The sequence below is a fragment of the Leishmania martiniquensis genome, chromosome 11, assembly GCF_017916325.1.
Source record: "Leishmania martiniquensis isolate LSCM1 chromosome 11, whole genome shotgun sequence".
NCBI lineage: Eukaryota > Euglenozoa > Kinetoplastea > Trypanosomatida > Trypanosomatidae > Leishmania > Leishmania martiniquensis.
Genome location: NC_090146.1, coordinates 76,301 through 96,319, shown reverse-complemented (window position 1 = coordinate 96,319; position 20,019 = coordinate 76,301). Strand labels below are relative to the sequence as shown.

The window sequence follows — 20,019 nt, the reverse complement described above, 5'->3', positions numbered from 1 at the left end:
GACGGGTGACGACACCGTGTTGTTGCTTCCCCGACACGAGACCCTCCCCAAGAGAGAGGGGGGGAGGGGACTGAGTGGAGGGTGATGGTGGCGGGTGTGCTGTACTGCAACGACCGTTGCGCAGCTTGTGTGTGTCTTTTCAAGATGTATGTACATGTGCGACCTCCATGAGGGGGAGAGAGGGAGAGAGACGGCCACACCCTCCGCTGCGTCACAAGTCCGCCAGTGGGGTGGGCGTCCCAAAGGGAAAAGAGGAGGAGAGCATTCGCTATTCGAACGCAGAAAGGGGCCCAAGAAAAAAAAATATGCGCGCGTGCCCGCATGCCCTATGGCGGCACGCACAATGGACACACAATGTCTTCACTCATGACAGACATGATCAGCTGTACAGTGGGCAAGGACGACGACAGCCACAGCAAGCGCCACATGCCGCAGAGGGAGGGAGAAGCAACCACACAACTGAGCACCGACAGCCGCACACAGTCACACACACACACACAGGCGGTCGTTCACGCCCGTTGAGTCCTTCTGTGGCGTTGCTGCATGCCTCTTCTGCATGCCCCCCATGCGCTACGAGGACGGGTCGTGAGCGGCCATTCATCCAATACTGCTCTGGCCACCGCCGCTGATGATGCCGTCGGTGAAGCTGCTCGCGCCCATCGTTCCAGAGGAGATCAAAAAGCTGTTCGACACGCCGGTTGACTGAGTGCTCGGCAGCAGTGGCGCCAGATTAGGCACCATGTGCACCAGCGGCCGCAGTAGCGAGCGATGCAGGAAGGAAAGGAGGCGCTCTTCAAACGGGACGAAGACGTTCGGCTGCTTGAAGCCGCAGAGAACACACAGCAAGTCACAGAAGCCCTCGTAGGTGAGAACATGAACGCGTTTCCGCTGCGCCGTACGCGTGGCTACAGACTCCGTGCCGGCATCCGAGTCGACGATGCGCACCGCGCGGTAGCCGGTCCGTCTCGCTGGCAACACGGCGCCACTTTTGACATGCGCCAGTCGATCCATCTCCTTGCGGTTGGCAATGGCGACCTCCTCACTCGCTTGCCGCACCACCGAACATTTGGAAAAGAGCTCGAAGATCAGCTTCTGCGAGAGCTCGGTGCTGGTGAGCATCGCATCGCGCAGCAGTCGAAGCAGGTCCTTGCGCACCATCCCCGGCTCCCCCCAAATTTCTTTGCTATAGGCCTGGTAGACCAGCAGCAGCGCCGTGGCGCACTTCTGCAACACCGCCTGCGTCCTAACGCCCCGTGTGAGCTGGTGGAGGACAAAGCGGGGGTCTGTAGGCTGCAGGCGCGCGGTGGTGCTGGGTAGCACAACACTTTGCATCATGAGCCCAAAGGCCTCGGTAAGGGTGTAGTAGGCCGGCCTGCTGCTGGCAGCGGGGCGGCTGCACCTCGCTTCCACGCCATCTGGCAGTAGCGATGGCTTCACCCCAAGCTGCTCCTTGTCACCACGTTCAAGGGCACTGGGCCCACCGCAGCTGACTGCAGTCGCCGAGGCGCGCGCCGGATACAGGCGGTGCGCCAGCAGCACCAGCGCCATCACGAACGACGCATACGTCATGTCCATCTGTATATGCGGTAGCGTCTTCTGCGTCGAAGGATGTGGCGAGCGACACAGCCCTCCTTCACCCTTGCTGTGCTCCCCTGCAGGCGCTAACGCCACCTGCGACGACGCGTCCCTGGAGGCCCGCGCCGGCTGAAACACAGCGGGGTCAACCTCATCACGAGCGAATGACACCCCAACAACAGCGCGTTGAAAGAGCTCTGTCACCACCTCTAGGTCTAACCCTTGCAGCAGTGGCCTGAAAAGGCATGGAGCCTGTTGGCGTATCGACGTCCGAGGCGAGCTAGATGCGCGCTTATTGAACATCGTGATATCGTGCGCGCTGAAAGACTCCATGTCTGGGCTCGCCATGCTAATCAACCCGAGGTCGTTGCACAGCAGGCGCCAGCTGCCGAGGTCCAGAACCGGAAGTGCGAGGTGGGCAGAGAGGGTGGCGCGCTGCAAAAAGAGCGACAGAATGTCCTCCTGCCAAACACCAGTGATGGAGGCCGTCAGAGACTCCGTCTCAGTGGCGGAGTCGTCCAGCTGCGGTTGCGGCGTCGGCGGCTCGGCTGCTTCATCCTCCACGAAGGTGGCAGAGGCACTGATGGGCTCGCTTGCCAGCGCGTCCAGGTAGGCTCGATGCCGCTCCTCCACGCATTGACGGATGAGGGGGAGCTCGATCGAGAGGATTTCGGTACCTTCCTGACGGAGCCCCAGCAGCAGCGCCGAGGCTGACGCGCATGGCCCAGTGAAGACGCCGCGGCTCAGCCCGCCGTACGTGCGTGCTGGCACCAGGCAGCTAAGTGTCACGTGCCAGCGATGCAGCTCCAGTGAGCGGTGCAGCGCCATGGCGAGGCTGCTCAGCATTGCAGCCAGCTCAGGGCTCTCGAAAGCGTCGCTTGGCCAGAAGCCGCCGCGCAGCAGGAAGGGGTGTGCCTCTGTGCCGAAGACGGGAAGGCAACGCTCACGGAAGAGCTGCCATGGGGTCTTGTCTTCTGTCGGCAACTGTCGCAGCATGTCAGCTTCGATCGAGTAGCCGGGTGGCGGTACCCGAGCCAGAGCTGACGCCCCCTCCTCCGGGTCCCCGCCCCCTCGGGCGGCACCTTGGGCACCGTCGCTGACGGTGCCGTTGAGCTCGGCCGTTGTCGCTTGGCCGCTGCTCCAAAGCTGCAAAAGTGCGCTGCGTTCGCGCCTCGCGCACTCGCGACTTTTGTGGTTGAAAGGCTCTGCAAAGCGCACGTACAGAAGCGCTAAGAGCGTGACAATAGCTGACTTCTCGCCACGCACGATGGCGTACGGGTCGACCACGGTGTGGAGAGGCAACGGCACCGACAGCGTTGGCGGCGACGCAGGGGCACCTCGCATTCCCCGCCGCGCATCCCCCGCCTCTCCTGCGCCGAGGAAAACGTTTAGGCCCGCCTGCCCGTTCGTGCTGTTGGCCCCATTTGTGGCGCCCGTCCACCTGACCTCGTCCCTCTGCGGGGCAGCGTCTCGGCCCGCCATGAGCTCCGTCGCAAACGCGAGGAGGTGACACATGCGCTCCGCCGGCGGCATGTTGAGCAAGTCCCCAAAGCAGTCTATGTACACAGGGAAGGGCGGGTTGAGCTGCACGCCGTGCTGCTCCAGCAGCTGACGTCGGCGGCCGAAGCCATCGAGTCTGGCCCCGGCAGGGTCGCCCATGCCCAAGCCGGCACTGACGTCTCGCTCCACTTCGGCAGCTGGTGTCGTGGTGCGGTACCGCGGCAAGGCGAGGTAGTAGAGAAGCCGACTGATCAGCACCCCGCTGCGGGCCTCTTCGCTGAAGCTGCTGAAGCGCTCGGCAAGAGGGCTGTCCTTCATGTCATCGAGGCTCTCCAGGTCGTCGAGGCAGCTGTTGGCCCAATCTGAGACGATGAGGAGGGCGTCGGGAAGCTGGCGTGCGGAGCGCAGCATGATTGGGGCGATTCGGTTGAACAGTCGCCTCTCATCGCTTTCACTGCCTGACTGGGCAGCGTGACGGCGCGTGAAGCGGGCCGTCACTGGCGCAGCTGCTGCCGCACCTTGCCCACTCATCGGCGAATCGGCAGCCAGGGCGGACTTCGTGGCCTGAGACGAGGCATTGCTGCTTTCGCCTTCGCTGCCATCGGCATCGTCGTCGCTGGTGCCGTGTCTGCCGTAACGATCCGCGTGCACGCGCGCCTCGTCGGCATCTTCCGCTGCCGCCGTCGAAACCCCGCAAATATCACCGACAACGCGCAGGACGGTACATTGCCACGGGCGGTGGCGGTGCGCGCGCAGGCGAGAGCGGAAGTGCCGCAGCCGGCGGTTCTTCTCTTTGATCGCCATGAGCTGCTCTTGTGTGGTGCTGAGCGCCTCCATCTTCTCGCGCAGTAGCTGCAGTGCGTCATCCTCCAGCCGCTGATTCCGCTGACGCAGGCCATTGTTCGCCGCCTCCACTTTGCGCAGCCGCCGGGCCTGCACGGCTAGCTCCGCACGTAGATACGCATTCACCTGGTCCAGTTCGCGCAGCTTCGCCAGCATCACCCGGAAGAGGGTGTTTTCCGGGACTTCGCCGGCCTCATCTCCGTGGGGAGCCGCGCTCTTCACGAAGGATGCGTTGGCGTCAGGTGTGACGTATGCGGGTGACGCGTTGGCGTTGACGTTGCACAGACTGTTGCCCTCCTCGTCGATATCGTCGGTGCGGGAAGCGAGGTAGACGAGCTGCGTCAGCGTGCCGCCACCATCCACGGCTCCGTCCTCGTCGCTACTGCTGCTGTGCTGGTCATCGCTGTTGACGTCGCACACAACGTACCTCTCCATCATATCACTTTGCCCATCTCCGTCTCGTGGGGCGTTGCTGCCGTGCACGCCGCCAGCGCCAGCCGCCCGTGCTCCATGGAGCTCGCGTTGGGCTTCTGGGTCCTGGTTCCGAGCCTTGCGGCGTATGAAGGAGAGGTGAACGCGGCTGTGGCCCGCTCCCTTGCGCTTCGCCGAGTGAGCTTCGTAGCGAGCGCGGCTGGGGGGGAGCGACAACGACGCATGAGTGATCTTCCCCCACGGATTTCTCGGGGCCGGTGCCCATCCAGCACGGGTGTCCGTCATTGTGGACGCGCCGCTGACAAGGATGCCTGCTGCCGAAGACCCCTCCCTGCTGTCGGCAGGTGATTCCTCAGGTCCTCGCCAGCTCTCCTGCTGCTGGCCACGGGGCCACATAGTAGCGGCGGGTGGGGCGGAGGGTTGAGGGTCACACATGAGCAGCGCTGCCGCCATTGTCGCCGCCGTTCCCACATATGCGTGACTGTCCCGTTGCGCCGACTGCTTCGACTCCTCGAGGAATGCCATGTACGCCCTCTCCATCTGTGCCGCACGCACACGTTCCCGCCCGTGCTGCGCCTCTCGCCACCACGCGCTGAACACACGCTGCAGGTGGATGCGCTTGTGCAGTCGTGCAACGACGCGCTCCGCTGTGGCCTTCTGCGCGAGGTATTGACGGTCCTGTAGGAGCCGGTGCAGCCAGGCACGCAGTGTCCACGACTTCACGACGCCCTCGAGATAGGTCACGTCGGACTGGGCCTGCGCTGCTGCTTCTGTCAGGCTCCGCTGCTGCTGCACGCGCAGCGAAAGGGCTGCGAGGTGGGTGACCTGCTCGCTCAGCGTTCCCAGCCGCGGCCGCACCGTCGCCCACCCGACAAAGTCAGCGTACATGTGAGGCAGAATGTACTGCTGGAGGAGATGACCGGCGAACGCCATGCCGGGCATGCTGAGTTCCGCCTTTTCGATGATGTTGGAGAGCAGCACAACACTGGCCGCCGCCTCCAGCTGTAGCACGGGGGCAGGAACAGGCCGGTCGGAGGGAAGAGTGACGACGGAGACGCTAGCACCACTCGGCAGGGCTGAAGACGCCTGTCGCTTCACCTCTTCCGCAAGGGCGCGCTCCGTGTGGAGGGCGGCCTGCAGCACCTCGCGACGCTGGGCCCGCGATAGTGTCTGCTGCGCCTCTGCTTCCTCCGCTTCCTCCACGGAGCGGCTGGAGATGCTTGCGAAGCCGCCATGCCCTTCTGCGCCGCGTTTTCCGATGCCCGCGCTCTTTGCGGCGGCGACCTCGCTGCCCTCAGCCTCCATGAAAGAAACGCTTGTCTGATGAAGGACCAGCTGCACCGCTTGCAGGAGCGCTGCCATCTTGTTCAGCGGCACTGGTGATCCGATCGCCGTTGACGAACACACTCCACTCTTTCGCTGTTGCTGGCGCTGCATTTCAAGATGCCAGTGGTGCTCCTCCGCCGTCAGCAGGCTTCGCACAGCTTGCTCGAGGCTTGGTCTCAGCTGCGCAGCAAGGGCCTCAACATGGCGCTGATGTAGTCGGGCCGTCTGCCGCTCACGCCACCACTGGTGCAGCTTGACGTTGAAGGGGGCCGCAGGGACACGGGCTAGCGCTTTGGAGGCGGTGAAGGCTGACGTACTGCGCGTCCACAGAGCCAGCTGCCGCGACTCGGCGGCGCTCAAGTTAGGCGCAACGATGTACTCTGTGGCTGCCGCGGGCAAGGCCACGGGCGCTTCATCGAGAGATACATTCGTACCACTCGTAGCGCTGGTCTCGGCACTGGGGCGCGGAGATGAGTTCACGGTCGGTCGACTGGCATCCTTTTTCCTGCCTTTCTGGGCCCCGGCGGGCTCCACGCGTGTAGGAATGAGTGATGCGTAGACGCGCGGGGCTGCAACAGGCGGCACGCGTATCGTCTCAACGCTGCTTATGGAGGCAACTGAGATCGCGGGCTGAGCTGCCCTTCGGGTGTGGTGCTCCAGCTCAGTCTTGGAGGGGATGCGCACTGCTGCTTTATCGCCAGTCGGTGCCTGTAAATCGGGCAGTGGCGATGTGAACGCCGCCGCCACCCTCGCCGGGGCAGCGGCCGCGTTCACAGAAGACAGCGGCCACAGGCGAAAGGCACTTACATCTTCGTGAGTGAAGGAGCACACGGCCGGGGGCAGCCGCTGCTGTGGTGAAGAGCGTGACGTGTAGGAGGGCATCGCGTCAGCAGCGCAGAGTCCGCCCGCAGGTGAATGCTGAGGAATGAGTTCGTACGTCTGTGCGTGTGGTCTTCGTGGCGGCCGTGTACGAGGAGGGAAGAGGGGAAGGGAGCGGGACGATATTGACGGGCGGACATACTTGCCGCTTTGTGTGTGCACCCGACGTGGGCGGTGGCACGCAGACACGCGCCAGCACACGTCTTCGCCACGCCCATTCGTGTACTGCCTTACGGGGTCAACCCATGCGAGGCGCAAGGCCAGGGAGAAGGGGGCCCGACGTGTGTGTGTGTGTGAGTGTGTTGAGGCGCCGCTCTATCTCCTCCCCCCGAAGTAGAGCGATAATATCTGCGGAGGAGAGGCATGACGAAGCCATCCACATTTCGCATGGCCCAGCTCTAAGGGCGGGAGAATACAGATCTGACCACGCAGAGGCGCACCGCTGCGTACGCCAAGCACACCGTGGGAGGAGGCGGGAGAGAGAGAGCGGGCGGCAACGGTGCCATCCGGTTACGTCTCCCTCCCCCAACCTCTTTGTCATGCTCCGTCAACGATGACGTACACGGTTGCGGGAAAGAAGCGAAAAGCGCGCTGCGCCACGACGTACAGCACCACCACCGTAAACAGGACAGCAGACACGCGCAGCAGTACGTCATCGCGTGATTGCACTGTCAGCAGCGTGCGCACCATGCGCTGAGCCATCTCCATCGATGAGTGCACATTTTGGAGCGACTGCTGAAGGGCTGCGAGCGACTCGCTGGAGCCGGCGAGCCCCTGTACCGCCGAGTCCATCTTCTTTAGCTCTACCGAGAGCATGGAGCGCGTGTGAAGCAGCGAGCGCAGCGCCGCCGCAGCGCTGGCGGCTGATCGACCTGAAGTGAGCGTCCTGCCACCCTCGCCGATGTTATCCGCGCCCTCAGCTTCGGCCACAGCGCGTGGAAGCACGCGGCGAAGGTCGATGCGGTATTTCTCCAGCCGCGCGCATAGCTGGTGCTCCTCTTTTGTCTGCGCCCGACCCTCCACGGGGGGGGATGCGGGCCTAGTGTCGGGTGAGATCCAGGGGCGTAACGGCTGCTGCCGCAGATGCCGGTCGCGCTCGCGCTGCTCCCGCACCGTTTCTAATACCCGAAGCACCTGCTGCGCGTGTGCGACAGCGATCGAGAGGGCCCCGTGCAAGTGCTGCGTACGATTGGAGACGAAAGCGCGGTGCGCGGTGATTAGCCCGCATAGCGCTTGGTCTGCATGGTGTGTCAGGGCAGCAAGTACCTCAGCTGCTTTCGGGGAAAGCGGCGACACCGACTCGAGTGAAGGCGACGCTGCCGCCGCTTCGCGTAGTGTGGGGGCCACCTGCATCAAACGAAATTTTCTCCCCCTCCCCCGTCTTTCAAAAAAAAAAACCAAATGCAGCAGATAAATTGCTGTTCGGGAAGTTTGGAGCATCAAAGGCCCTCGCGCGTGGTGGCCGTGTGTGATGAGGGAGCGGTGGAGAGGGCTTGAGGTAAAGGCGTGCCACTCGCAGAGCTTGCGAGAACAATAGCGCATCGCCCCTCTTGCGCGCGCAATGCATGCCACCGCGAAGCAGAAAAGAGCTTTTAGCCTTACACGGTAGCAGCCATGAGTGACCGCGGGATGCGGCGGCGGCCGCCGCACACCTCGACTCCGCACATCACGTGCTGAGGCAGCGGCGGTGTGGGTAGGCGCGCAGGCATGGGAATGGCGATGTTGCGGAATATGGATGCAGCGCAGATCCCATGGGCACCACACTTCCCCCTCCGGGAGTGTGCACGCGCACAGCGCGAGAGAGGGTCAGAGGGAAAACGACGACAAGCCAATACATACCCCCTCCGAAAAAAAATAGCGAAACAAAGATCTCGTCAGGGAGTCGCAAATATTCCGCAGGCACACCCACAAAGTGCTGCACCTGCGCGAGGCTCTATGTCAGAGTAGCGCACATACGGGAGCATCGCGTCCGCCTTTTCCTGCCCGTCTCGCCGCGGTTGCTACTGCCACTGCTACCCCCCTCCCCCACGGACTTCCAGTGCATGCTATCACACAGGCCGACGCTTCTGCTGAGCAGCGAGTGCCATCAGCTACTACGCGATAGTGCCGAAGGAGTCGCCGCCATTGGAAAGGCCGGCGCTATTTGCTTCTGGCTCATGGGTCGTGAGCGAAGAGGCGCAGCAGCTCCGCTACTGTCGCACTGGTATCGTGATCGTGCAGAGATGTAGTGCGGTGCCGTGCCGCCGCAGGGGCACGAGGCCTCGCCTCCGCTCTTCGTTGCTGCTCTGATCCATCTTCCAGTGCTGTGGTGGTGGCTGCGCCCTCGGCGGCTAACGCGCATGTCATAATGCGCACGTACCGCTCCTGCAAGAGCTTCTCTTCATGATCGAAGCCGTCATCCAGCTTATGATGGACCGGCGCAATGCGGTTACCGACGCCTCGCTTGTCGTGCGAAGGCGTCGAAGGAGGCTGCCGTGGCGCAGGACGGAGATATCCAGATACGGCGCCACCACTCAGGGGCTCACTGCCGCGCTCGCTGCCTTCGTCTTCCTCGAGGAGATCGACGTGAAAGAGCCGCCGCGCGACGTGCCGGCCTCTTTGTTGCAGCGCTGCGCTTGGGGAGCGCGCGGATCCGGCCCCGCCATTTTCTCTGCCGCACGGAACTGCACCGCTGGACTTTGCCATCAGCTCTGCCCCGGTGCCATCGGTCTCACGGGCCGACCGGGCGCTGGAGAACACACTCAGCAGGTAGCTCATGGCATCCTGACCATCAAACGTCACCTGCGGCATCTCCGACGGTGTATGCTGCGTCCACTGCGCAGTGGTGCGGTGGCATCGGAAGGGAGCGCAGCTGCCACCACTCTTTTCCATCTCCGATTCAAGCGAGGACCCCCAAAGGGCTGCTGCGGTTTCTCTCTCGCTAGATGGAGGCGCATCGCACACAGCGCTGGGGGTTAGGCCGATGCTCGCCCCGTCACTGGAGCCGCTGACGTCACACATGGCAGATGAACAGGCGAGCACCGCCATGGCAGTGTGCTGCTCGCTCCGCTTGCCAGCGAAGCGCGTCCACGACGGTACAGCAGCTCTTGCTGCGCTGTCCTGGGGGCTGTGCGGTGGCTTTGCGGTAGGTTCTGAAGAGGGATCCATGACAGAGTGGTCGTCCGCGTCCTCGGCGGAGCCGATGGAGGACACTTGCGGCGTCGACGGCAGTGGGAGAGTGAGGTGTAGTGGAGAGCCTCCATGCACCCTTGCCGTGTAGGCCGCTTCTGTGCCCGCGGCGTTGTGCGTGTAGTCATGCTGGCCCTCCTTCACGAGCACGCTAAGACTCTCTGCCTTGAGGACAACCGCTGCACGCTTGCACTGCCCACGGCCACCACTAGCACCGCCGCCGTCGATGTGGCAGCGGTGATGGCCGTACCGACTGGCCTGGCGTGTCGTTCGCAAGGAGCGAATTTCTTCCTCCTGCTCCAACACCTGCTGGGAGAGCTGATACAGTAGCCTCTCGTATTGCTGCAGGATGTCGCCTGCGCCCACTGAGGTTGAAGCCGAGGAAGCGGTGGACGCCATGACTGGTTGGCTCGCCTGCACTCGAGTACGCGGTAGCGATATTGGCCTGCGTCTGCGGTGGCTGGAGCATAGGAGGACTCCCCCTCGCCCCTTCCACAACAGGACGAGTAGCCCACGGGCTACGCGTGCGTAACGTGCGCGGATGCGTATGCGTGAATGTATGGGCTCCCGCGAGCGTGACTGGGCAGGCGGGAGCCAAAGTTTCTATGAGCTTCTGTCGTCTGACAGTTCTATGAAGCGCTAGAAGCTGTGGGAAGAGCATGCGAGAGAATGCGAGGGCGAGCGCAGGGGCGCTTGAATCCACCTCGCACTGACGCGCGCTTTACGATGCAGAGAGTGTGAGGACTGGAGTGGGGGTGGGGCGGCGCAACAGAAGAGAACGTGGCAAGCAGAGCAGGCCGCGATGAGGCAGTCCATTCATGACCGCTTTCGGTGCGGTTCGACTGCTACGACGGAGCAAGCGAACAGGTAACGTGGGGCAGAGAGAGTGAAGAGGGGAGGAGATCGTGGTGATGGCTGATGGAGAGCATAGGGCGCGTGCCGGCGTAACTGTGGACGCAAGAGACACACACACACATACACACAGGGAGAGACACGCAGGCACTGTAGAATCTTACAGCTGGCGTTCCCTGCACGCGCTTGCGCATACACGTACGCCTCATATCACAGACGTCATGTACCCACTTCGTTTAACCTTTGTCGGAGTGCCGAGCGACAACTTTCAAATATCCGGCCTGCGCTGAACATGAATGCTGTTGACCAGACATCAAGGTGCCGGCACTGTCCTTGGGCTGCCGATCTCGCAGTGGCTTCGGAGCAGCACTTCTACACGCGAGCCAGTTCACAGCCCACCCCTCCCTTACCCGGCCTCGCATACGCACGCAAGCACGGATGCCTGCTCGTTACACGGGATCATGGGAGGTCCTTTGAGGGGTCTGAGATGTACACGCCAGCCGACATGCAGACGCGGAACTCGCCGCGGCTCCACTTGCCGGTGCTTGACAGGTAGTGACCCATGTTCTGAAGCGTGCGCTCATCCGAGTCGAAGAGGCCACCGAGGCAGGAGCTCTTGTGTGACACGCAACGCAGGGCGAGGTGACTCAGGAACCACTGCGTGTTGTACATGGCCGCTTGCAGATGCACGCGGGCGAGATGGGAAGCGAGACAAACAACTTTGTGATCACCTGGCTGCTTCACGGAGGTGAAGCGCCGCGTCCGCTCTACCGCGTACTTGAGAGAGACCGAGGCAAGCTTGCCGCTTATCGTGCGCCGCATGTGCTGGAGGGCGTCGCTGGCGTTCGGAAGGAAGGCGAAGTGCACGTCGGCCACTCGCGAGAGCTGCGCCAGGTCGTTGGAGAAGAGAAGCGTCGCGTACTGGTCCAAGTACGGCGACCGCCCCGCCGCGTTAGAGAGCGCGAGCCACGGTGCGGCGGCTGGAGCCGCAGTAGAGGTGAAGCGATCGGGGTCGGGTCCGGTTACGTTGCTGGTGGATGTGGCAGGCGATGCGAGCGTCGGAGTGCCGGCCTGCCCACGCTCTCGTTCTGCCATCTCGCGGTAGTGAAGCTGAGCCGCCTTGAGGTGCGCCACCCACTCCACTGTGCATATTCCATCGACTAGCGCTTGCGCCATGTCCCTCTGCTCCGTCTCGGCGTCGCTCACGCGCTGTGGAGTGGCCTTGCGCAGGTTGGGCATGGAGCCCACATCCTCGGCTTCGGATGCCGCCGACCGGACGGCAGCGCCACGAGGTGGCGCCGTGGAGGTGGGCGCCAGCGCAAACTGCAGCCACTGCTGGCAGAAGACGTGGTGGAACGTGAGCCCCTGCACAGCGTAGCCAGCGCCGAGCCCCAGCTGGTTGCTCACCAGCGCTTCGCACAGGGTCATGAGGGGCGGAGAGGAGGTGGCCATACGACTCCGCTGCCTCGAGTAGTGATGGGTATGCGGATGCCGTAGAGAGGCGCACGCTGGCAGTGAAAGTGAGCGGATGCGCTGTACGCCATCGTCGGCAACCCATCGCGCACCCGCAGCTCACTCGCTGCAGCCACTTCAGCACCAGTCGTGGCGTTGATGTGTTGGCTGGTGGCTGAGCTGGGGATGAGGGCGTCTGACGCAGATTTATGGACGGGCGCCGCCGCGGAAGACACCTCTGTGGTTGGAACGCGAATCTTCTGCAGGTAGGCGCTCAGCTGAGATTGAAGCGCCGCCTCGCGCTCCGGCTGGCGCCATTCCTGCGACGCATACACGTGCAGGCGGTAGGCATGCACGTCCTCTGCGGCGCCGCTACGCTCCTGATTCACCAACATCGTCGGTAGGCCTGGTAAGGAGTTCTTCGACAGTGTCTGAAGAGCCAGCGTGATTTCGCGCTGAACAACGCCGTCCTTCGAACTGTGCGAGACGTTGGCGTCTGTCGAGTCGCTGCGTCTGATGGATGTGGCCCCCGCCGCGCCATCGAAGACAAGGCCATTTGCCCCTGTCAGGACCCAGCGCAAGTCATGCAGAATGACGTACTCCGTCACGACAAGGCGAACCCCATGCAAGAGTGCGAATGCCAACGTGGTCAGCTGCGGATTTCTCAATGCCGTCGGCGGCAGTCCCTCCACGCGCACACGGGGTAGTGGGTACGAAGCGAAGTTTACCCCCGCTGCGAAGGGGGCCGCTGCTGCCCTCTGCTCGCCGCGAGCCGCGCGCCACCACTCCCGAACGACTGCCTCCTCTCCCTTCTGCGCCGCCACCGACAGCACCCTGTTGTGAACAAGAAGCCACTCGTGAAAGCTCGAATGACGCGTCATGCCCGATCGTAAGAGGCGCGTCGCGGCCCTCTTCAGCAGTCGCACTTCTTCGCTCTGACTGCGGTGGGCGGCATCGGCAGCGGCACGCGCCACCGTCAAGGGCGGGCCTGCCAGGACGGTGAGAATGGAAAACAAATGACGCAGGCGAACACTGCCGCCGCCCGTCGCCCACGGCGCAGGACGAGGTGGAGACACATCGTCGGCACGCATGCCTTCTTCTCCTCGTTGGTCCGGCGGCTCCTGCGTGGCAGGGGTCGGATGCTGCTGCTGTGACGGCGGATCGCCGACGGTGGCGCTTGTGTTAACCGATGCTGTCAGTAAGCCTTTCACGGGCTAACACGGCGTCTTCGGAGTGGCTGGCGTTTCCAAAGCGTCGCCCTCAGCATTGTCTGAGAGGTTTGCGACAGCTGTCAGCCCATGTGGGAGTAGCGATGCCCTCTTCCACTTAGATGACATCACCTCATGCGCGTTCGAGGGCGCGGAGGCGGTAGCCACAACAGATTCTGCCGTGGGGGGCAGCTGCTCTCCGCTGCTGCAATCTTGGATGACTGAGGTCACCGCCATGTTGTCCTTGCTGCTATCCACCACATCCTTCCTGGACACTGCTGTAGATGAGGCCACCTGTTGCCGCGCAGCCGCCCAGTGCTCTCTTTCTTCAGTGCCGACGGAGGCGAGGGACACGACGGGCCCTGACACTGTTTGCATTAAGAAAACCTGAGCCGCAAACAAAAATGTGAACAGCACCACAACGCTGACGCCCCAGCGGCGACAGCGCTGCACGCGGGAGCGTCGTCGGCGGAAGTCAGGTGCCGCACGTTTTGTGAAGCCGCGCACGGCTGCCTGTGCAGCTCGTCGGCGCGTGGTTGCTGCAGAGGGTATCGCATGCGAATCCGCCTCTGTCGAAGCATTGGCATTCGATGACTCCAGCGGCACCGTCTCCACCGCATCCTCGTCTGAGTGCACGGGCATCTTTGATGGTGCTCTCCGGCATGTACTTCGTGCTGGTGTTGCTGAGAAAACAGGTGCTCCGTGAAGGCGAGTGAGAGCTCAGCGCTGATGTGCCCTTTCCGTAGCCGATCCGTGAGAGAGGGAGAGGGACAGAGGCAGAGAAAGAGTTGCACGCTGGAGCCGCGAGCGAGTCGTCATCTTCAACTCGATCGACGCGACTTCCGTCACAGTGCGCGTGCCCACGGGCCACCCACGCCACGGCTGTTCCGATGAAAAACAGAGGGGGAGAGAGAGGGCGGTGCCATCCTCCCCCTTCCCTCCATCCAGCTGATTGCCGCACCCCCGCGATGTCGCCAGCTGTACCCCTTCGGGTTTCGTATGCACCATCACGGATCCGCCCCCCGGAGCACGTTACGCTGAATTGCACACAACGGGCCATTGTTGCGTAAGAGCAGGCGTGCCGTCCACGTGACGGTGAGCGGTCACCTCCAGCTGACAGGGACGAACGGGCGCGAACGCGCAGCGCGCCACCCCGAGTGCTGCTGAATGTGTACAGTTGGCGGGGCTGTGCCACCAACGCGTGCCCCAAATCGTAGCCCACTCTCTGCGGCGCGTTTCATGCACGCGGCGCCGCATCCGCGCCGTGTCGCGTCGCTGTAGACGCCGCGCACCACGCCAGTAGCCATCATCAATGTGTGTGTGTGTGAGGGGGGAGGGGGGTAGGTTGGGCACACGGTGATGTATTTGCTTCGCTCAGCGGCGGGCATTCGTGGGAGGGGGGAGGGAAGAGGCGATGGCACTGCACGGTGGTGGACGGCTTCTGCGCGAGTTGGGGAGTGATGGGCACGATGCGCTCTCGGCCCGCAGGAGCGGGCGAGCGCCCCCACGGAAGGAGTTTAAAGACGGCTTGCGTCTCAGTATGTGTGCGCCATTGAGCGGATCGCTGCGCTTTTAGGGGCAGGGGTGGAGGAGCCATGCACGTGCGACCTTCGAGTGGGGTGCAGGCAGTACCTGCACTCGTCTGCTGACTTCGGGAAGGGACGAAGCGAGCGAGTCTTCGCGTCTTCTCTCGTCTTTTGGCCTCCACTGTTCTCCCCCTCCCCCGACACTCACACACAGAGGGACTCCGCCAAGCGGGGAGCCACCACACTGATGGTGAGCAGCGCCGCCACCACCGCCATCATCGGTATCGCTCCCTCTCTGCTGCTTCCCCAAACAGAACCTTCTCAGCTGCAGAGGCTCAAGCAAACAATCGCCAGCAACTGTGCTGGAGCACCGTGCGTGGAGAGGTAGCTCGAACCACAGATCGCTCGCATCTCCCGCTGGACGCCTCATCTGCATCGTCTTTCGCGTGTGTCCCCTGACGGGGAGGGGCGACCACAAGCGCCACCCCTCGTCAATGATCAGCGATGAAGTGCGTCGAGACGCCGAACTTGTACACCTGAGAACGGGTGTAGCCCATGTCTTTGAGGAAGCCCGAGTAGCGATAGAAGGGCCCCTGCCAGTAGGTGTAGTTGGCGATGGAGCTGACACGGCCGCAGAGGAATGACAGCATCGATTGCGGTCCGCAAATCAGCAGCTGGGGACGGTACGTCACGAGCTGCGGTGCATCATCACTGCTGCCCACGGCGCGTGCTTCCACAACGCGCACCGGTGGCGGCAGCGCTGCCGCGATTGTTTCGGGGTCGATGTTGCCAACGTACACGTTTTGCCCTATCGGTGCGGCGCTCCCCTTCTGCCGCCCGCCGGCCAACACGTTGTAGGAGACCTGAATGCGGCGCTTGTTGCGCTCTTCGTACTCTTGGAAGAGGGTGCGCCTGAACGGGATGTCAAGGGCGCTGTGGTGGCAGTAGAGGAGGCGGAGCTTCGTGTCGTCGGCCCTGTTCTTGTCCAGCACGTTCATTAGCTGCAGCGCGACGGAGGCGCCGGAGGTGGTGCATACCACGCCTAACTCCTTGAACGTGTTCGGTTTATATGGGAACTCCCGCATCCATCGGCCGAGGTGGACGACATCTCCCGGCTGAAGGTAGCGTAGACGAGCTGACATGCGGCCGGGGTCACAGTCCTTGATTGCGAACTCGATGAAGCCGCGTTCGTCCGGGTGGCTGATGGGGGTGTACCACCGGGAGAGTGAGGAGAGCTCGCGCACGCGCCCGCTTATCATCTGCACCGAGCTGACGGGCTCATACCCGGCGTAGTCATAGCTGTTTGGGAGGGCGAAGCGATACACGACCATACTGCTGCCCGTCTCCCGACTCTTTTCCACCAGAGTGATAGGCACCGACGGGGCACACCAACTCCAGCGCTTCGCCAGCGGCCGCCGATGCTGCGCGGGCTCCAATACAAGCTTGTACACAGCGTAGCTTACACCAAACATCGTCGTGGCCACGGCGGTCACGCGGGCGACGTAACCCCTGTTCACATCGTTCAGGATGCCTTGAGCGAGTCCCGGGATGTCCTGCAAGATGAAGGACCATCGCCGTGGGGATCGTTCGGGAACACACCGCTGCGCATTGGCCGGCCGCGACTGTGACGCGCCGGACGCCCCATCGTGTCCACCGCGCTTTTGGTGGTGATACTCGTAGTCGGAGAAGGTATTACCTTCTTCCGGTGGAGGCCGCCGTTCCGACAGCCTGCTCTCAAGGAGTTGCTGCTCCCACGGCTTCGGCGGCATGCGAGGTGTGCGTATATGCGTATGTGTGTATGTGCCGAGAGGGGTATATCGGCCGACGGGCAATGCCACTGCTCGCATGCGTGGATGAGTGCGTGACCGCAGTGGCGAAGTACAAAGCCAGAAGAAGAGCGGTTAGAGAGACATATACACCACGCGCCGATGTGTCCTGCGGCCGCGAGAGTGGATGCCACACGCCGCGGCGCCATCCCCCGTCCTAGGGGAGACGGCCTCGTCGCTTTCGCCCCCCCCCTGTTGCTTCGACCTCGAAAACGAGCCCGCGACGCGGCTAGTTCGATTGCGTCCCTCTCTGCCCTGCCGCACCGCAGCAGCACAAATGACGCGACTGAGCGTGCGTGGGTGCGAGACCGCCGGCAGGCTGACCGAGTTCCATATGCCTATAGGCGAGACCACGAGAGACCACGAGGATAGGAGGAGGAAGAGGAGCCGCAGGTCTGCGGAATAGCTGCTGCAGCCAGTGGGGTGGTTGTCTGGTGTGTGTATGTGTGTGATACCCAAACCTGCCAGCCAACCGCCCTTTCCCCCTCCTCCTCCTCCTCCTTTCGAACCCATCATCTCCTTTCCTGAAGCAACCCGCGCCGCTCTTTGTATACACTGGCGCTGAGAGAGAGAGGGAGACGCACGCACACCCACGCGTGCTGGACGCGCAAACGAGCATAGATGACTGCAGCGGCTCTCACTTGCACAGTCTCCCTCCCCCTTCCGCCTTTCTCGCCTCTAAAACAACAACAACAGCGGAAAGCAAGGGAGCGGAAGGCGGAGGGGGTGGAGAGGGGAGGCAGCAAGGCACGTATCGCTACGCTCGATTCAGCTTCTCCAAGACGTCCTTTGCAGCAACACGTGGCACGACCTTCGCGCTCTTCGCCGCTTTCAGCGCCGTCGCCAGCGCCTCCTTCAGCGGCGCCTCTTCGGCGTAGAGCATGCCACGATCCTTTAGCGCCTTCACAACAGCTGACGCGGCGTCGGCTCCTTCGCCAATCACAAGAACATTCACATCCCTCATCGCGAACCTCGACGGGCGCGGCTGATGACCCGCAAGCTTGTCGACCTTTGGTGCCTTGAACAGATGCCCGCCAGCGTACGCTCTCGTCGCAGCATCCTCGGTGTAGTTGTGCGGCCACTTGAAGCCGTACTCGCTGACGTGACGGCGACCGTAGTAGCGGTGTGAGAGGGTGTGAGGGAGGCCTACGCGCGTCGGTAAGCTGCGCTGCACTCGCTTCAAGTCTTGCTCCACTATATCGCTCGGCAGCGGCTTTGCAGCAGCGGCAGATGCCGGCATCGAGACGACATCCCACGCGCGGGACACCACGCCGTTAGCGATGCGGTGATGCCGGCTACCGTAAAGTTGTGGTGACGTGCGCAGGGCATCGGCGTCGGCCTCGCTGCCTGTGATGACCAGCGTCAGCGAGCGCCCATCCTTCGACATGATGGACTCGCCGGGGACGGTGAGGTAGCCTTTCTCGTCGGCGTAAAAGCCCCAGCGACCGCATAGGGTGGCTGTACTGTCCAGCAGTGCGTCACAGCTGGGCTCTCCGCCAATGGCACACTTCATGGGAATGCTGTACGGCTCCATCGCGATGAAGCGGTTGTGGGTGAGGCTCATGTCCTTTGGCCGCGGGCCGCCGAACTCCTCGACGATGCGCGGAATCTCAAAATCGTAGGAGGGGGCGTGATAAATGAGCACCCCGGGGCGACGCCACCCCCACTCGTCGATCGGCGACTGCGATAGCCGCTTCACCAGTGTCACCTCTTGCCGCGCCACGTAGTTGAACGTGCGAATCGCCGCCATGGATGCAAAGTAGGCATGCGTCGGGTTGTCTGTGATGATGCGGTACGGGGTGGCGGCGTCCGGGTCACTCCCGAAGACGCCGTCCACCAGGTAGAAGCGAAGCCCTTGACCGAGGTGGTACTGCAGCTCGCGTAGAATACGCTTGCCGTGCAACGCGGAGATCTCTTCCACGCCCTTGTTGGCTGGGGCTTTGATGCGATGATGCTGTTCATGCTCCTTTGTATGCGGGAAGCACAGCTTCTGCACCGGCTTGCTGGTACTGCGCTTGCCGTAGCGGATCGTGATGGCGCCGGTCTTGGGGTCCTTGCGACCCCACGCACGCCCACGTAGCTCGTAAGGGCGCAGGTTATATTCGCCGATGCCGTACGTGTAGCGCCACACGCCCGACCACATGCCGGCGTTCGCGTAGTCACCCACCTGCGACCAGTTCGACACCAGAGTGCTGGCGTTCGCGTTCCACCACGGGCCAGGATCCTCGTTCGTCTTCTTGAAGAGCGTCAGCGAGTCATAGCCCCACTTGTGCATTGCGTGCAGGTAGTTGTCGTCCACTGCCGCGGCAGCCGCATCTGGCATCACCTCAGGCCGGAAAACAGGCCTGCGTCGCTCCTCCTCTGCATCCGGGTTGCAGCAGATCTCGTTCAGGATGGACATCTGGCCGGCAGTCTGGCCAGGGATGGGCTTCAGCGTCTCTTGGATGTTGGCGTAGCGCACCCGTCGGAGCTGCTGAAGCAGCAGCGGCGGTCTCAGAAACGCGGCCGCGGCGGGCATGACGCCAAGAGGGTAGTGACGCATCATCTTCCTCTGTGCCCTTCTTGTGGAAAGGGGCTGGGGAGAGGCAAAGAGGGCGTGTGTATGTACGCGTATGTGTGTGTGGGGGGTGGGGTGGGGTGGGGAGGGGAGACGATAACGAAGACGTGCGGTGCCTTCACTGAGCACCGCACACACACACACAAAAAAAGCGGAATATACAAGGAAAAAGCAACGGATGGGCTGACGCGGGACGCGCCCTTCTCCGACTCGGTCGATCCGCGGGTGCTGGTGGTAGGGACGACGAGACGTGCGCCGGTGCCTTTCACAGTGGACCTCTGCTAAGCCGATCCCTTTCCTCTTTGCTGCCGTGAGAGAGAGGGACGGCGACAACAGCTGAGGGAGTTCCTTCAACAGTGACACGCCTAATCACCACTAAAGCACGCCTACGCGCATGCTGTGAATGTCTCTGTTGCGAGTGCTACCTTGGCGACAAAGTGCTGAGCGGGTGGTAGATGAGCGAGGGAGGGGCCAGGGGAGCGGGGTAGCGTGAGGACATTACAAGGACGAGGAGGAGTCAGAGGGTTGAGATAGGCTTTCAGTGGGAGAGAGGGGCGTCCTAATCCCGAAGGACACACACACACAGGCATACGGACCACCTCTGAGGTCCATACGGCGCGCCTGCTGATAAGTCGCTAAGAGAGGAAGGGTGAAGGACATGGCCGGCATCCGCGTCGTCAACACCGACTACGTCGCCTGCGCTTCGTCAGCGATGGCTGTCTTCTCTTCAGCCCTCATTTGTATATTAAGCCCATGCCGGCATCCGCAGCCAAGCGGACCACAACGACTGTGTATAGGTCGCAACGTCTGTACACATCCGCGCACATGCCGAAAGAGGGATGCCGCAGACATCGACAGCGTTGCCTCGAAGATGG

General features: G+C 62.8%; 6 protein-coding genes across 6 annotated transcripts; all 6 read right to left on the bottom strand.

The window, feature by feature from the left end:
* Positions 1-597: 597 nt before the first annotated feature.
* LSCM1_06543 (uncharacterized protein) lies at positions 598-6,558 on the bottom strand (the record flags this gene model as incomplete). The annotated part of the gene is made up of 1 exon (XM_067323961.1): positions 598-6,558. The coding sequence occupies one exon, from the start codon at positions 6,556-6,558 to the stop codon at positions 598-600; it is 5,961 nt and encodes a 1,986-aa protein (XP_067180502.1).
* Positions 6,559-7,092: 534 nt separating this feature from the next.
* On the bottom strand, positions 7,093-7,908 carry LSCM1_06542 (uncharacterized protein; the record flags this gene model as incomplete). Its single annotated transcript, XM_067323960.1, has 1 exon — positions 7,093-7,908. One exon carries the CDS (start codon positions 7,906-7,908, stop codon positions 7,093-7,095), a length of 816 nt encoding a protein of 271 aa, XP_067180501.1.
* Positions 7,909-8,709: 801 nt separating this feature from the next.
* LSCM1_06541 (uncharacterized protein) lies at positions 8,710-10,122 on the bottom strand (the record flags this gene model as incomplete). Its single annotated transcript, XM_067323959.1, has 1 exon — positions 8,710-10,122. One exon carries the CDS (start codon positions 10,120-10,122, stop codon positions 8,710-8,712), a length of 1,413 nt encoding a protein of 470 aa, XP_067180500.1.
* A 3,119-nt stretch (positions 10,123-13,241) lies between these two features.
* LSCM1_06539 (uncharacterized protein) lies at positions 13,242-13,877 on the bottom strand (the record flags this gene model as incomplete). The annotated part of the gene is made up of 1 exon (XM_067323958.1): positions 13,242-13,877. One exon carries the CDS (start codon positions 13,875-13,877, stop codon positions 13,242-13,244), a length of 636 nt encoding a protein of 211 aa, XP_067180499.1.
* A 1,375-nt stretch (positions 13,878-15,252) lies between these two features.
* Positions 15,253-16,530, bottom strand: LSCM1_06538 (uncharacterized protein; the record flags this gene model as incomplete). The annotated part of the gene is made up of 1 exon (XM_067323957.1): positions 15,253-16,530. One exon carries the CDS (start codon positions 16,528-16,530, stop codon positions 15,253-15,255), a length of 1,278 nt encoding a protein of 425 aa, XP_067180498.1.
* Positions 16,531-17,344: 814 nt separating this feature from the next.
* LSCM1_06537 (uncharacterized protein) lies at positions 17,345-19,132 on the bottom strand (the record flags this gene model as incomplete). The annotated part of the gene is made up of 1 exon (XM_067323956.1): positions 17,345-19,132. One exon carries the CDS (start codon positions 19,130-19,132, stop codon positions 17,345-17,347), a length of 1,788 nt encoding a protein of 595 aa, XP_067180497.1.
* Between the last annotated feature and the right edge of the window lie 887 nt (positions 19,133-20,019).